The following is a 16,707-nucleotide window of genomic DNA, read 5'->3' as shown; positions in this document are numbered from 1 at the left end:
GGTGATTTGAGGAGGCCAGGCTGCATCCCTGGGCTCGTGGGGAATAATCTGGGATGTTGGGAAGCAGGCGGGGATCAGCATGGACGATGCCTGGCTGGCGAGGAGCCCAGGCAGTGTAAACTGAGCAACTGGAAAACTTCAGAGGAATTTGGTGGTGGAGGCAAAATCCTGTGTGGAGCAAAGGAGGGATCTCCTCCTGCGAAGGTGGGGGTGGTGCTGGGGAACGTGTGCGTGTGTGAGGTGGGGGTTTTTATTCCTGGCCCTGGTGATGTAACGAGGTGTGTTTGAGGGATGAGTCAGTTCGGGAGCACGCAGAGGTGCCAAGACACCGTGGGGCTCCCAGCCCAGAGAATGCTCTCCTGGGGAGGCAGAACCCTCTCACCAATGTAAAAAAATCCCTTAAAGCAGGAGGGAGAGAATTGTCGTGCTTCAAACATCTCAAAATGTGCCGGTTTAAGCTGAGAGATGCTGGGTGTATCTGCTCTGGCAGCAGATAATTCATTTCTGCTCCCCGTGGTGACTTCTCGCCACTCAGCTGCTCCTGGGGGATACCAGCCCTCTCATTGCTGACCCACCTGGGGACCAGACCTCACTGCTGGGCAGGACATCCCTTCTGGCTCACCTGGCATTGTGGAACAGTGCAATGTCATGGCCAACATCCCACCTGATGGCCCATCCAGCCTTGGGAACACTGTCAAAGCCCCCCATGCCCCTCCAGAGCCTGTCCTGCCTGCTCCCCACAGCTGGGGCTCTTCCTGGGGCTTCTCCATAGCCCCCATCCCCAACCTGCCCCTTGATCAGGATCCAGCCCTGGCAGTGTTGCATTCCCCAGGTCCCAGCCTGGGGTTATCTAGCTCTCCAGCCAATAGAAAGGTTTCTTCTGCTCCTGTCTCACTTGGATCTGCTGTCTGCAGCCACGTCCTTGTTTTCTCCACGGATGTTGGTTGATTTTCTGCAAAGAATCTGGCCTGATGGGTTAAGACAGGAGTTTTTAACACCGAGGAGGTTTTTTTCTGTACTGAGACCACTGAGCAATTTTCTTCTCCCATCTTACAGGCCAGCAGAGAAGAAATCCACTATTTTTGCTTCCCTTTCCCTCCCTGAGAGAGGTTTGTCTGAAAATGTGAGAGATGATTCCGGCTCTACCCCGTCTCTGGGAGCTCTGCCTGTTTCCTCTGCAGCTTAGGCAAAAGCAACAGAAATCTCCCCCGTGGTACCTGGGGTGCAAAAAGTTGGGCTTATATCCATCTGTCCATCATCCATCCATCATCCATCCATCCATCCATCCATCCATCCATCCATCCATCATCCATCCATCCATCCATCCATCTATCCATCCATCCATCCATCATCCATCCGTCCGTCCATCCATCCATCCATCTATGCATCCATCCATCATCCATCATCCATCCATCATCCATCCATCATCCTTCCTTCCATCCATCCATCCATCCATCCCTCCATCCATCCATCCATCATCCATCCATCCATCCATCCATCCATCCCTCCATCCATCCATCCATCCATCCATCCATCCATCATCCATCCATCCAACCATCCATCCATCCATCCATCCATCATCCATCCATCCATCCATCCATCCATCCCTCCATCCATCCATCCATCCATCCATCCATCATCCATCCATCCAACCATCCATCCATCCATCCATCCATCCATCCATCCATCATCCATCCAACCATCCATCCATCCATCCATCCATCCATCCATCCATGCATCCATCCATCCATCCATCCCTCCATCCCCTTGGAGCTGGTCCTGAAGCCTTGTCCTGCTCCACCCCCAGGCTCTGCCTTGGGCCAGCTCCCCAGCACAAAGATATGGAGGATGGAGAAGAGTTCCTTTGGTGGGTGAGGGGAAATCAGGGTTTAATTAAGAGCTCAGCTCCCCTGCTGAGGTTAAGGGTACATCCTCTCCTGCGTTTTTGTCTCCTAGGGCTAGGATGATGGATTTAACAGGAAACACTTGAAGAAAGTTCAATAATATGAAATTTCTCCATAGTCTTAGAAGCCATGGAAGAATAAAATCAAAGCCAGAGATGCTCCTCCATCCTTAATGTTTCAAGAACAAAGGCAAGCACCATCCTGGCTGGAATTGCTGCCTGTGCTACATCTCCTATGAGTCTGAGTTGTTTATTAGCAGAAACAGAGGTCAGGGAGCATCCACCGTCTCCTGAGACAGGTGTGCCCTGAACCCCCAGCTCACCCTGGCAGCCCCTCTTCATCTTCCTGCATATCCTGTCCCAGACACCACTCCTAAGTCTGTCCCTGGGTTTTGCCTGTTCTTTGCCACCCCCCACAGGTTTAATGCTGTTTTATTAATGCAACTTGTGCCAGCCTGATGCTCTTGAAGGGAGATACCTCTGTTAAGAGCAAGTCACTGATATCTGAAACAACTGTAAGAAAAGAACTTTTTTAAAGGTGTTCCACCTCTCTCTTGTCCCCCAATTCAGCTGGCAGCTGGCCAAATGCATGGTGCATTTGGGATGGAATAAAAGGGCAGAAAAATAAAACCTTCCAGTCAAGGCAGCTCAGCTTTGCACTCTCCCAGGGTGGAAAAATGGTTGGTTAAGACGAGTAGTACCCTGAGTAGTAGTTTAGAAAAGCTTCCGTTCCCTCTCCCATCTGAGTGCAGTGCACATTGTTATTTATCAAAGGATGCCTATGCAAGCACAGATGCTTTTGGAAACAGAGTGACCTTAGCAGGATTGTGCCAAGGCTTGTGGAGTCAGTTTTAGGCAAACGGACACAAGGGGAAAATATTCCATATCCTTGCCTTGCTCTTGGTTCAGCCATGACCTCCAGGGATTTGCAAAGATCAGACTGTGTTAAAGGAATGGCAAAATTCACCACGGGTTTATAAATCCCTCCAGGCCCTTGGAAGTTTGTGCTTACTGCCAGGCAGAAGGTGACATTTGCCAGCATGTTTTTATGACTGACTTTGAGAACGTACAGAATAAGAACTCGGTTTTGGTTTTATTCCCATGTTTAGCAAAACAGTAATTTTGCCTCTCTTTCTACTCTTAGTCACCAGAATTCCCATAGGAGTCTAACTTGCCCCATGGGGCGAGCCTGAATAAGTCCTGCAGAATCTGAGCTTCCATCCTTTCTCTTTATTGCTGCAAACTGCTGTGAGCTTTGGGAGTCTGCATCCCGAGGGGATGGGAACATCTTTAGCTTCTCAGGAGATCTGCAATCCAGAAAGTTGCAACCAGCAACTTAAATGTTTGTCTTTGGCTGTGAGAATGTTTGTGTTAGTCCCTACATCATGGCATTTCATCCATTGCTGGGAAACAGGGTGAGGGGCTTGCTGGCTGTGTCTCCCCTGGAATTAGAAAGGCAGTGATGGGGGGATTTGTGTTGTTCCCTTCCTGTTCCCAGCCATACTGAGTTTTAGTCAGCATCCTTTCCAAGCCAAAGGTGTTGGGGAATATTCCTGGACACTGAACATCAGTGTCCTCCACAGTCAGTTTGTTTCCTGGCTTTGCTCTGTGTCCATAAACAGTCCCTTAGCCATTCCCCAGTTAGAGCCCTGCAGAGGCTGGTGACCATTCCCAAAAGGCTTTCTGCATGAAGCCAGACCCTTTCCTGTGGGGTAGGAATTGAAGTGTAGACCAAGGCTGTTCCATGCCAGTTGACACTGGCCTCAGAAACTATTGCAGGCATTTTTAATTTGCTGGGATAGACACAGTCATGATGCAGAAGTTTATTTTTTGAGGGTGAGCTTTAAGGGGAAAGTCCCTTTAGGGGAAAGTCACTTTAGGAACACCTCAAAGGTAATGACCCTCTCCTCTCTTCCACTCAATCCTCCTTATAAAGCCTGCATTTGCTCCTTGTGCAATCAGGCCACATTTTGGGGAAGGAATCTTTTACCCCCACACTTGTGGCTGGTGAGCTCAGTTCTCCCAGCACTCTGGAGATGATGAAGAGGATGAATGGGTGGCTGAGGACCTTCAGAGCCTGCAGCAGAGGGAGATCTGCCTGGGGCAGGAGCTGGATGGGCAGCTCCCCTGAAGGTGGCCAGCACCAGGGTTAGGAGGAGGTGGAAAGGAGACCCTGGACCACAGCAGGGTTTAATGGCAGCTTGGAGCTCTACGCTGCTCTATGCCTGTGCACTTACATAATCATTCTAAATAAGACAGAAGAAGACATTAATAAGTAAACAGTGATGAGGAGGATCAGAGGGGGAATGAAATGGTTGGTGGTGTTCATGTCAGAGAACTGAAATATTTGTGGAGAAGTGATGGTTTGCAGCAACCTGAGCGTTCCCTTTTGAGCTGCAGCTGTGGTGGGGCCGTGCTCTGCTGCTGCTGGGCTCAGTGCAGAGCAGCAGTTGAGGTTGCAGCACCCTCCCCATGCCAGCATCTGCTTTGGCCATACAAGCTTTAAGAGGGCAGAGCTTTCCTCATTGCAAAAATCAGGCACCCAGAACCAGTCCTGTGTGACTTAGAGCTCCATGGATGTTTTTCTAGAGGTGATCTCTACCTCTCTGGGGATGAGGGCACATTCCAGAGTGAGTTATCTGTGTTGCTTTGGCTTCTGCTTGATCCACTCGATGCTGGCAGAGAAGGGGATCACCATCAGCCTGCCCGAGCAGCTCAACATCTCACCCCTGTCCCTTTGTCCCTTTTTTCAGTTTGTTTTTTTTTTTCCTGTGTGTGTTTGGTTTTGGTTGTTTTGGATTTTTTTTTTGGTTTCTCCACAGCCCAGTCTCCCCCCCAGATGAGCTGTGTCTGCTTGCCAGCTGTGCAGTGGAGTAGCAGGGCAGTGAAGCCTTGGCTACTTGGATGTCACAACTGCCTACAGACCTCAGGAGAAACAATTAGGGGCAAGGGCATGAATGGATGAATGTCTCTTTTTTTGTTGTGGGGAAGGAGCTGTAAAGGTCAAGAGCATGAGGGCTGACCCAGAGGCCTGTGGGGTGGGCAGGGATGGATTGAGGGAGGGAAGGGGAGCTGGAGGGTGCTGGTGGTGTGGCCAGGCTGGGTGTGGAAGGCGCTGGACACTTCATTGAGCGCGTGGCACGGGAGAGCCGCTCCCTCCACGGGCAGCGTCTCTGTGAATCGCCGTCAAAGCAGATGAAATTTCACACCGCACAAATTTCTGAATTTAAAAGGGGAGGGAGGTGGGTAGAGAAGCGGGAGAGGAGGAGGGGGAGGGAGAAGATGCAGGCTGGCCGGGCGCCAGCGCCTCATGCTAACGCCACGGGGAAGGTGGCATCCTTCCCTGGCGTTCCCTCTGGTGCCCGCGCTCCCTGCTCCCTTTCACTGTGCTTGCATCTTCTGGAGCCAGTGTGCCCTGTCTAGAGCTGTTTACAGGATGATGGTTTGTTCCCTGTCTCCTCATCTCCCTGCTCACTGAGTATCCTGTCCTCTGCTTTCCCTCTTTTAACCTCTCCTTCTCCTCTGGCTCTTCCTCTCCAGGCTGCTTTACCCCGTGTATCCCCTGATCATCCTCCTCTCTCCCCTTGCCCTGCTGGTCTGTCCTGTACTCTCTGCTCTCCTTTCTGTCATATCCACTCCTGCCTTCCCTGTTTGTGCTCCTGCCATCATCTCGCCTCATTTTCCCACCTCTTTCTTTCCTTCCACCTTGGTTTTCTCTTAACCCTGTTGAGACAGGAGCTCCTGAGTGCCAGTCCCCCCATCCCTCCTCCTGTCCTGTCGTCCCCATGCAGTCTCCAAGCAAACCCATCCTCTCACACAACAGCTCCGAGTGTAGCAAGGTAATACATTTATACCCATGAAAGAATGAGGCAAAGGTTGGTGCTGTGGTCTTCTGGACCAGAGGTGGCATGGGCTGTGACCCCAGAAGGTCACTGGGGTGACTGAGTTTTGCTCATGCTCTGCTTTGACTGCGAGAGGAGCACGAAGCCTCTCATTCCTCCATGAGTCCCACCTGCCCCTGGTACACAGCCACCAAAGGAGCTGGAGAAAGCTCTCCTTGGCCCCTCTAGGAGGAGGTGAATGTTGAGTCTTCAAGCAGGGTCTATCAAAGGGAACTTGGTGTCCAGGATACCTCATAAGATGTGAAGTCTGAAGAATTAAACACCTCCATCCTCTCTAGGATACGCCACTTGCTTTATCCCAAGCTGGGTTGGTTTATCAGGGTTTAGGAAGCCCAGACCTGCACCTGGTGCCCCAAACCAGCTGCCTCTTGAATGCTGTTGCACTTCAGGCCCCCATACTTGGGTGGTCCTGCAGTGCTGGTGTCCCTGGCCAGGAACTACAGGTGGAATGCTCTGGACAAGCAGGTGGCTACAGCCTGGCACAGCTGTGCCACCTCTGCTCAAAAACCAGAACAAAACCTGACGTGGTTCAAATTTTACCTGCCCAGACAGCTTTATATGGGCAGATCACCTGGAGTTTGGGATCTGCATCTAACTGGGATATCTCTGGAGGATGCTGAGCTACACAGTGTGGATATACCTGCCCTTTAACTGGAAAGAAAGAAATTATCTGGCTTTTTGAGGACAAATGTCCTCTTAATCTTGTTTTTCTCCTTTCTGTCCTACCTGTCCCTTCCTTTTGAATCAACAGGGCTAAATTCTGCCCTGATGTAAATCTTTGCTGATACAAATTGGTGTGATCTTGCAAAAATCATTGGAGTGGCTGTGGATTTATGCCAGCTGCCAGTGTGAGCAGGGTTTGGTGCATGGAGTGCGGTGGCCATATCTCACTGTGTCACGCTCTGCGTTTCCAACCAGCACTGCAGGTGATAAGCAAATCCTGGCGAGAGGGTCCCTCTCTGAGCAGAGCAGGAGCCTGGATGTCCTTTCTGCAGCCAGCCCAGCCAGCCAGGCTGCGATTTTGGGATGGACACCGTGCAAAGGTTTTACCCCGCGGGGTTCCACAAATGGGGTGGAAAATTTTCATTTAATACGTTCTTTGCATCTCACACTTTAGGGAAAACAGGGAGGTGCGTTTGTGGCCGCGGTTTCCCAGGGGTGCAGTATAATCCAGAGTGGATGCTGAGTGCGGCACAAGGGGATGACTCATCCCACTCCTTGGTCCCAAATATCCTGGACTCCGCACCTCCCACCTTGGGCTTTCCTGCCAAGGTTGCAGCTCCCCTTTTTATCTGCCCCCCACCACCACAATGCCCAGTAACCCCAGCACAGCAGGATTAGGGTGGGACAGGCGTTGTGTGTTTCCCACTGCGCTCCTAGAACTGCCAAGCTGGGAGGCAAAAAGCAATCCACGCAATGGCAAAACCGTGGTGGTAATTTTTTAAGTGGTTCCTGTCCTGTTGTCCTTCTCCCCCTCTGAGGTTTCTCCTCCACCCCAAATGCATTACAGATAAAAGGGTTAAGAGCTCGGAGAGAGGGCAGTTGCAGTGTTGTATCTAGACCCAGTGAGGATATATATAAATTCCCTTCGTCTCTTCGGATCTATTTATAGCACGGCAGGCAGTGGCAAAGGCTCTCCTCAAGGCTTCATCTCCTACAAACAGACTTCACAGACAGCAGAGAAGATAAATTTAGCACACGAGATTTCTTAAAGAGCCAGCAGCTCTGCGGGGCTGCCAGCCTGCCCTGCCACAGCCCCTGCCCTGATACCCCCACTGGGGAAGCCCTCTTCCACCTTCTTCTGTCCTCCCACCTTCTCCCCCCTCCTCCCCATTTCCAATTTTATGTCCAGCTTCACCCATATTCTCTCCCTTTCTGGTCTCTTTTTCTACCATTGATGTTTTTTTCTTTTTCTTTTTTTTTTTCCTTCTCTTTCACTGGTTCGCCATCTCATCCTCCCTGCTTTCTTGTTTTTCTTTTTTTTCCCCTCTCTTTTCTCTCTCCCAGGCCACAGGGCTCACAAGATAAAGCTTTCTAGTTAACAGTTCACTGGTTATGCCTACATAGTAAAAAACGTGCAGCTTGATTAATGCCTTCCAGATGGTTAATTGAAAAAAATAAGGGGAGAATGCAGCAATCTCTCCCCCCTCTCCAGCGCTCTGCATACATCCATTGCACGGGAAGAAGACTGCATTGAAGGGTGAGGGGAGCAATAGATTTCAGAAATAGGGGCAGCCTGTTAACTCCAGGGTGCTGTTGCCATGCTGGGGAGTTAACTCAGTCCCTGCCTCTCATGCCTTCATCTATCCCACCCCAAAATCCCCCATCCCAGAGCTGTACAATATTTTTTCCTGTACAATGTGTAAGACACACCTGAGACCCTCCTGGCATCCTCAGCTGAACCTCAGCACAGGCACCGTGCTGCTCTGTGTCCTCCCTGTGCTCCAACACCCCCAAAGCAGCACCCAGCTGTCTCCCCATATTTATTTTTTTGGGAGGATGCACACATCCCCACACGCATCCCCCATGTGTCTTTGATGACCAGGCAATCATTTTTGCACGAGTGCCTCCGTGAGCGGGGTTGGGTTTTTGGGTTTGGCAGTGCCAAAGTGGGTAAGATGGAGGCCATGGGGATGGGGGGCTGTAATTCGGGGGTTTGGGGTAACTCGTGAGGGAAGGGGGTGATAATGTGGTCAGCAGTACGTCACTGCTGGGTGATTGATGGGATCAATCCATCCTCAGCCTCACGGTTATGTCTGCTGTCTCCCTGCTCCACGCTGGCAGCCTCTCCTCTTCTCCCCCCCAGCCAGAGCTCTGCCTGCTCCCGGGTTCTTTGTCTCTCCCCAGGGAGAGACAGAGCAGGAGCACAGATCCCTCCCCAGCCCGTGAATAGAGATGCTGCCTTGCTGACGTGAGTCACGGAGGGTTTGTGCCATGCCATTGGGGGTGAGCCACATCAGCCCCCCGCCCCGCACACCTCCCACCCTGGACCTCCCTGGTTTCCAAGGAAACAGCGGCCCCAAATGCTGCCTGACTTTCACTTCTGCCTTTCATTTCTCCCTTACTTTTTTTTTTTTTTTTTTTTGGTAAGAAAAAAGCAGACACAACATTTTTTTTTTTTTTGTTTTTTACATATATATTTATATTTTTTCTATCTTCTCCTTTCAGGATCACCACCACGGCCGCCTGCATGATGGACCTGCGGAGGTACCCCCTGGACCAGCAGAACTGCACGCTGGAGATCGAGAGTTGTGCGTATGCCTCGGGCACATCCCCTGCCACTCGGTGCCACCTGATGCCACCCGCCCTGGCCACAGCTCCCTGCTCCTGGGGATGCCTCCCAGGGGTGGTACAGCACCAGGCTCCCTCACCCATGGGGGAAATTCCCAGGAAAACTGAGTTCTAGCAGCAGGCTGGGCATTAAAATCAGTCCCGGGAGGATGCTGGAAGCCTCTCTTAGCCTTAAGGTTATCTGTCCATGCTCCTGTGGGAGGTGGTCCCCAAGCCCTCATCCCCTCATAGATGTTCCCTGGACTCCCACGGAAATCCTCTTCCAGCTGTGGTGGCAGATCAGGTCCAGCTCTCTCATAAAAATGCACCATGGTGTCCCTGCAGGGCTGGTCCAGAGCAGCAGAGCTCCCAGCGCTGCTGATGCAGCCTCGGTGCTGATTTTCTGGGAATTGCTCCTTCCAGCAGGGAGGTCCCACAGCACCCATGGCTGGGAGCTGTCCCCCCCATCCCAGCTGGGTGCTGGGATGTGCAGGGTCATGGGATGGAAGGGAGGCACAAACACTGGGATGTCATTTCTGCCACTCCTCAGCAGTTTGGAACAGTTTACAGAAGAACCAAGAAAACAGAAGGCTGGGAACTACCCACAGTTCCCCCTGTTGTGATTTTGTCCTTAATGGGTCATGTCAAGCCAATTTGTTCATCAAAGCTACATTTCCTCACAGTATCCCTGAGACCCAGGCCGAGATGAAGAGATCCAATTGTTTCCTTCCTCAGAGCTTTTGTCTTTTACACACTTGCACATTCCCATTCTGCAGGGCTCCATTTTTTTTTTTGTTTCCACTCGACTCTGGAGCAGCAGTCCTTTTTAGGGCTGAATTATAAAACCAATATGTTTGGAAAAACAAAACCGACCCAAACCTCAGAGAAAAAGCCTTTCTCTGGTGCAGGGGTGATGGGTTTGGGAAGCAGCAGAAGGGAGATGGGGTCCCCTGCCCCACAGCAGCTAGGGGCTCTTACCTGAAGGAGTTAAGCACTGCCTGTTGACCCCATCCCTCCACCCCAAAAATAACCCTCACCATGTATACCCCTGCCTACCTGTGTGCCAGGATCCAAAAAAACCTGATGAGGCAGGCTGCTAACAGGCTGCTAATCTGACATTTTAAGACGTCACATCAATACTTTTCAATATTTCAGATGGAAATGACTTGTCTTTGTGAAAGTTCGTTTACTTTTTAGAAGTAGAATGGAAATTTGGTTTTCTCTTTAAAGCTAGAAATCAAAGCAAAGCATTTATTTTTAGACCGAGCAACCTTTCCCTTTAGAAACACTTTTAAAAAATGGCTTCATAAAAAACATGCTGGATTTCATATTGCATAATGCCATAATAAAAAAAAAATACAAAAATTTGTACCCAACACCAGCAGGTCATAGAATAAATGGAATAGAGCTAGTTAACTGTGAGATCTACTAAAATTAGTTACCGTAATTTGACATTTTCATTGCTGATCAGGAAGTAAATTTGAAGTCAGTGCTGTTAAATTTGTGGATGATGAAGATAGCAGCGTGCGGGGCTCTGCTCGTTGCGCATTTGAATCCTTCCCAATCGGAATCCATCCGGAAGGGCTTTGAACAGAGCCAAATGCTGAGCCCTGTGCCTGTGTGCAGGGGACTGCAGGGCCATCCCCAGGGGCCTGGAGGCACAAGGGGAGGTGAAGAAGGGATGGCAGCCCCGGGCACCACAGCTGGAGGTTCTGTGGCTCTGACAGAAAGGGCTGGAGCAAGCCCTGTTGTATAAACCAGGGGAGCCGTGAGTCAGAGCTCAGGACTGATTGGCCTCTGAACATGTCACTGAGATGGGCAAGTGGGCTCTGCCTATGTTTGGGTTCCAAAATTTAGGGAGGAAGCTGAGGAATAGGAAGAGGATGAGAAAAGATGTTTAAAAGTGGTTCAAGGGCTGGAGCAGATGTTGTGCGGTGAGAAACCTCAATAGCTCAGTCTGGTTTGTTTACTGCAAAGGAGGTGGCGAGGTGAATTGTTTACAGGCTGGGTTCACCTCTGCAGAGGGGGAATGCTGTGGGGAAAAGGCTCGGGAACCTCCTGGAGAAATTCGGAACCACGGGAGCCTGAGAGTCTGAGCCAGATGAATTGAGACGTGAAATCTCACCCAGTGTTTCTGAGCTGGGAGGGTGCTGGAGCTGCTGGAATCAGCCACCAGCAGGAGTGGGGGGGACTTGGATGTTTCCTGCTGGTTGCAGCCCCAGGGCTGAGTGATGCGAACACCAGGTCCTGTGCACAGAGCAGGCTGTGAGGAGGGTAACCCGAGGCCCCTGGAACCCTGTGGGCTCCAAGGTGTGAGGGTTTCCCACTCTGGGAGCAGGAACATTCCAGCTGGGGGAGGAGGTGGAGCCCTGGCTTAGCTGATTTCCATCAGAAGCAGATGTGGCGTGGCACTCGGAAGATGGGTTTGTATTTTAGCACCCGTGAATAAGCGCGGTAATGACTGAGAGTGCAGGATGTGGGCTTGGAGAGAGACTGCCCAGTCATCAAATAATTCCATTTGGGAAGACACCTCGGGGTGTCTCTAGTGCAGCCTGCAGCTCAAAGCAGGGCCAGCTGTGAGATCACACCAGACCGCTGAGCCCTTTTGTCCACTCAGCAGCTTCAGGGTGACACTGTCCTCAAAGGTTCAGCTCTGATCAGTCCCCAGAAGAAGAATTTCTCCTCGGTGGTACATTCAACAGCTCCTCTTTGCCCTGATGCCAGTGATCCCCTGGTGCTGGGTGTGGTGGCACTCTGGTGAGTGGCTGTGAGCCTGGCATGGCCAGGCAGTGCTCTGAGGGTGGGTGGCTAAGCCAGGCTGCTGTGCTGCAGTGCAGGTGCTGAACACGAGCTGGCTGTGGGCACAGGTGAGGCTCACGCTCCCAGTGCAGCCCCAGACTATACCAGAACCTGGCATTTCTTACTGCTGTCATGAAGCTTCACTTAGAATCTGAGGCCACCCTTGTGCAGCAACAGCCAAAGGGCTTCAAAACACGCAAGCACTGCTGATTTTCAAGTTGTAATGAATCCTTGCCACAAGGACAGGGTAGGGCTGTGAATATCACATTGATGGGTGAGGGGTTTCATGATTCCATCCCCTGGGCCTCATTCCCCACAGATCCAGTGCACTTGAGGGTCACATTTCCAGCCCATGCAGCCCTGTCTGCCACATATATTTTGGGGTTAAAGCAAGAAGCTTGGCTGAGTTCGCAAACCCACAGCCCTGAAATGAAAGGGATGAATATTTGAGCCTGACTCCCCTTCCTCTCTGCTCTCATTTCTGCTCTTCTCAGCCAGCACTTGGTAAAAGCAGCCCCCAGCCTCAGAGACTCTGCTCATCTCTTGGATCTGAATTCTCACTGAGAGTACTCAGAAAAGGGAGGTGCTCTGATCTTCAAATTTCTTTTCAACTGCTGCTGTAGATCTTCTCTCTGGGAATTTTTAATGCCGAGCTGCCTTGTTTACCCAGTCCCACCAGTCTGTACTGTGTGGTCTCCCCCTCCTGGTAAAAGGAGGCAGTTTTTAAAAAGCCAAATGCTGTGTTTGGTGCATTTGACAGAGGCTTCTGGTGCACGAGTCCCTGTCATGTCAGCCATGGAGATTACATGGTGCAAAACAAGGCTGGATGGACCACGCCTCACCTTTTTCTTCTGAATTCTGAATTCAGAAGTGGGGGTTCTGGCCAATTTTCCCCTTCTCCTGGGGACTGTATTGCCAAGCTCAGCTGAAGAAGGGAAGTAAATCAGCAGGGAGAGGTTAGGCTTGGTGTGGGTTTTCTTTTGGACCCTTTTCCAGAGCACCTTAGTGCAAATGGAGGTGTCATGTGGTGCAGCCTGTCAGCTTAGCTCTGCCTGTGTGCTCCTTCCTCCCCGCAGATGGTTACACGGTGGATGACATTGTCTTCTTCTGGCAAGGGAATGACTCTGCTGTCACAGGGATGGAGGTGCTGGAGCTGCCCCAGTTCACCATCATCGAGCAGAGGCTGGTCAGCAGGGAAGTGGTCTTCACCACTGGTGAGTCTCTGGTGAAGGGATGCGTGGAATGGGCAAACCTGCTGCTGATAAATTGGTCTGAGTCCCTCTGATTCAGCTGGGGCACTAACTTTAAATCTAGGCTTCACTCTGGGGTTTCTCTAAAACAAAAAAGTGTCTTCTGCACCCACCAGCTTTGCATTTTTATTTTATTTTTTCCTTTCTTTTTTTCTGTCTGCTTCTCTTCAAAGGCTTTCAAGATCATTTTCTTTCTGCAATTTTTTCCCTTTCTTAGTCAAAATAATGACTGAGCTCAGAACCTCTTCAGAAGGTTCTCAGCCTTCATCTGATTTTTATGTGGTTTACGTCTGGGTATCAAAGCTAATGTAGGTGCAATAGTTTGGAGAAAATATATCCACTGAGTAGCAAGTGGGCTACGAAATGATGCAAACCCATCTGTACATGGCAATAAAAAGGTTTGGAGAGAATACCTGGGACGATTCAGATGCTGCCAGCTGGAAAGTTGGAAGGGGTTGGATTTTGGTTGCTGGTCTGAGGTGAAGTTCACTTCCAAAACAACACAGCACACACCTGTCAAAAAAAAAAAAAAAAAAAAAAAAAGACTGGTGAAATACTGTGTTCAAGCCATACAAGTGGCACATGGTGGTCAGAGAACAATACCTCCTTTTTCCCAGCCTACATCCTTGATGGTTTAAAACTGTTTTCTCATTACTTTAGCTGCCAGCCAGGATTACACCCATGTTTCAGGCTCCTGGGTTGCCTGAGGGACAGAGGTAGGGAGGAGGAATGACTTGGACTTTGTCTCACAGCAATGAAAGAGGCACGGCTTTGTCCCTGTCAAAATTAGCCTGCTCCAGTGGAAGGACTGTAAAAAGTATTTATTGTCCTCACTATCCTCATTAGGTTTGCTCAAAGATTAGGAGGAAGTTGCAACAACTTGAAAATAATAAAAAAGAGACCTTCAGATTAACTAACAGTACTCTATTTGCATATGAATTTGCCCAGTCCGACCATAACCCATTTTTAGAACAGCATGGGAAAAATATGATTCAGATCTTCATTGCTGTTTGGAGGCAGAGCTGGCACATGAAACACTGGAAAATCATCTCGTGGCACCCAAATATAGGGTTAAAGTCTCCTGTGTAAGCCTCCATCATATTGGCTGGCACCATAATAGCAATTGCAGCACTGAGCAGCCGTTCTCCCATGGTGGCTGATATAATAATGTGACTTATGCAGAGTTTCCTTTCTTCTTAATACTCTGGGACAACTGGGAAGATTCTAAAGAGACCCCTTGCAAAAGCTGACCAGTCTGCAAAACCAGCTGCAGAAAACAAGACATTTCTCATTATCCCTGCCTCTTGAGAACTTATTCCAAATAAAATTTCAATTCCTAACCTAAGCTCTTAGCACAAATACAGCCTTGCCCTCCTCTCAAGCTGAAACCTCCTTTAATGTCTCATCGGCAGGTTCATATCTGCGCTTGTCCCTGAGTTTCCGGATTAAGAGGAACATTGGTTACTTCATCCTGCAGACCTACATGCCATCCATCCTCATCACCATCCTGTCCTGGGTCTCCTTCTGGATCAATTATGATGCTTCTGCTGCACGAGTGGCACTGGGTATGGACCTTTTCATTATATTTTGGAGGTGTTTTCTTGAGGGGCATCAGCTGTAACAAAGAAAATCCCTTTTCTTTATGAGGTAGCAATTAAGCAAGACTGTCAAAGTTGTCATCCCAAATGGACAGACTTTTCTGTTTTTTTTTTTTTTCTGAAAAATCTTCCATTTTTAATCAGAATAGTTAATATTTTTTTGTTTGTTTTGTTTATTAGTACTTCCCAAACTGGAGTCTGTTTCATTTGAATCAGTAAAAGTCCTACCAAAAATTTTTGGGTGTGAGTTTAAACTCTCTAGACAAAAATGTAGATGGTCACTGATTCTCGAGTATGTGGGACCCTGATATGCCATGAACTCCTTCGCTCTGGTTTGCACTGGTTTTCTTCAGAAGAGAAATCTGGACACCTCTTTGTCAGCAGGTGTGCCAGGAGGGATCAGTTGGGTGATTAATGCTGAGGCTGGACAGCAAAAATGTTGTATGGGAATGGTTAAAAGGTGGAAGAAGTAAAGGAAGGGGCATTACACATTTTTCTGATGGCTCAGGCTCATACAGATACTCTCTGCAGATAAAGACCTTCATGGCCAAGGCAAATGTGGGACAGCAGTTAAAGTCCAAGCTCTTCTTTGGCACATGCTCCCCTAAATAGGAATGTTTTCCTGTAAGAGGGGGGGAAAAATGAGGTCTTTGAAGCAACAGAAGGGAAGTGGGGGTGGATGGCAGATGAGGGTTTTGAAGGAGGAACAGGAGAAAGGGGGGATGGCTGGCATTTGAGGATGGGGCTGTGCAACATGAGGGAAAGTTCAGAGGCAACAGGAGAGGTAAGGAGGGAACAGGGTTGGATCTGTGAGTGGGACAAGGCTCAGAGAGGCAGTGCAGCTCAGGTAGAGACTGGGTTACTGCAAAGCTTGGGGGCTTCAAGTAGCTCCAGGAGAAAGAATTTGAGAAGACTCAGAGGAGGGGTGGGTTGTACAAAGGCATAAAAGAGGTGATTTGGCTTTGCCTGCTTGGAGACGCTGGGGCAGGGAGACAGGGAGGGAAGAAGAAGAACTTGGTAAATTAAAAGGGTAAATTGCATTGACAGGAGTGTAATCATAGAGAGAAGAAAAAAATACCATGGCAGACATTGTGAAGGCACAAGCAAATGGGGAGAGGTGAGGTGCACAGCTGTTGAATTTCTGCTGACATCTGGACTCAGGGGAGAAGGTAGAAGAAAAACGTTGTAGAACAGAACTGCAACAGTTCTCCCTAAACTATTCCTGACAGTTCTCGACCTAACCTATCCATAAAAAACTCCAAAAAAAGAAACTCCACAGCCTCCTCTGGTGACTTTATCTCCAGATTTACCTGCTTACACAGTCAGAGCTCCTCTTTGCCTGTGCCCTAAATCTCCATTGCAATTTGTCCACTTCTTAATGGAGACATGGAGAGCATTCTGTTCTCCCTTTCTTTGCCTCAGATTTCTGTATATTTAGACAACTGCCTAAATATAGACCATATTGTGTGTATATAAATATATCTCCCTTCTGTTTACTCAACTGAAGACTAATAGTCCTTTCAGTCTTTTATCAAGAATGACACCAAAGACAGAGTGAAGGTAAAGGGGAAACAGGACAAGCAGAGGTCCAGGGTGCACAGAGAGCCATCACTGTAGAAGAGGTGGGGCTGAAACCACAGGGGCAAATTAAGGTCACAGAGATTATTAGAGCTTCCAACAGAGGGATGAGGAGGAAAAAGGAGAAAATAAGAAGATCAGCAAGGTAATAAGAACAGCTAGAGAAGCAGGAGAAAAAGACTAGGTTGAAGAGGAAGAGTTACTACCCCCAAAAGAAGTATGAAGGCTTGTTGTCATCTATTTGGAGCTGGCAGAAGACTGTCAAAGAGGAGGTCTGAGGCCACTCTGGCAGACCAGAGAAGGGAAGATTCTGAGAAGAAGCTGAAGAAGAGGACTGGAGCTGTGAGAGTAATCATAGTGAATCAGGTTTTTGGAACTGAGTAGATGGGGAAAAAAGCGTTCACAAA

At 49.4% G+C, this 16,707-nt stretch overlaps 1 protein-coding gene across 2 annotated transcripts in view; it reads left to right on the top strand.

Annotated features, from left to right (window-relative positions):
* The window catches only part of LOC134050254 (gamma-aminobutyric acid receptor subunit beta-4), a 72,480-nt gene that overhangs the window by 53,503 nt on the left and 2,270 nt on the right, over positions 1-16,707 (top strand). For both annotated transcript variants that reach the window (XM_062503199.1, XM_062503198.1), the window contains exons 5-7: positions 8,974-9,056; positions 12,951-13,088; positions 14,537-14,689. In XM_062503199.1, coding sequence (XP_062359183.1) covers positions 8,974-9,056; positions 12,951-13,088; positions 14,537-14,689 — 374 coding nt within the window. The remainder of the gene's footprint in view (positions 1-8,973; positions 9,057-12,950; positions 13,089-14,536; positions 14,690-16,707) is intronic.

This window comes from Cinclus cinclus, chromosome 15 (genome assembly GCF_963662255.1).
Source record: "Cinclus cinclus chromosome 15, bCinCin1.1, whole genome shotgun sequence".
NCBI lineage: Eukaryota > Metazoa > Chordata > Aves > Passeriformes > Cinclidae > Cinclus > Cinclus cinclus.
This window is presented reverse-complemented; position numbering and strand designations above follow the sequence as displayed.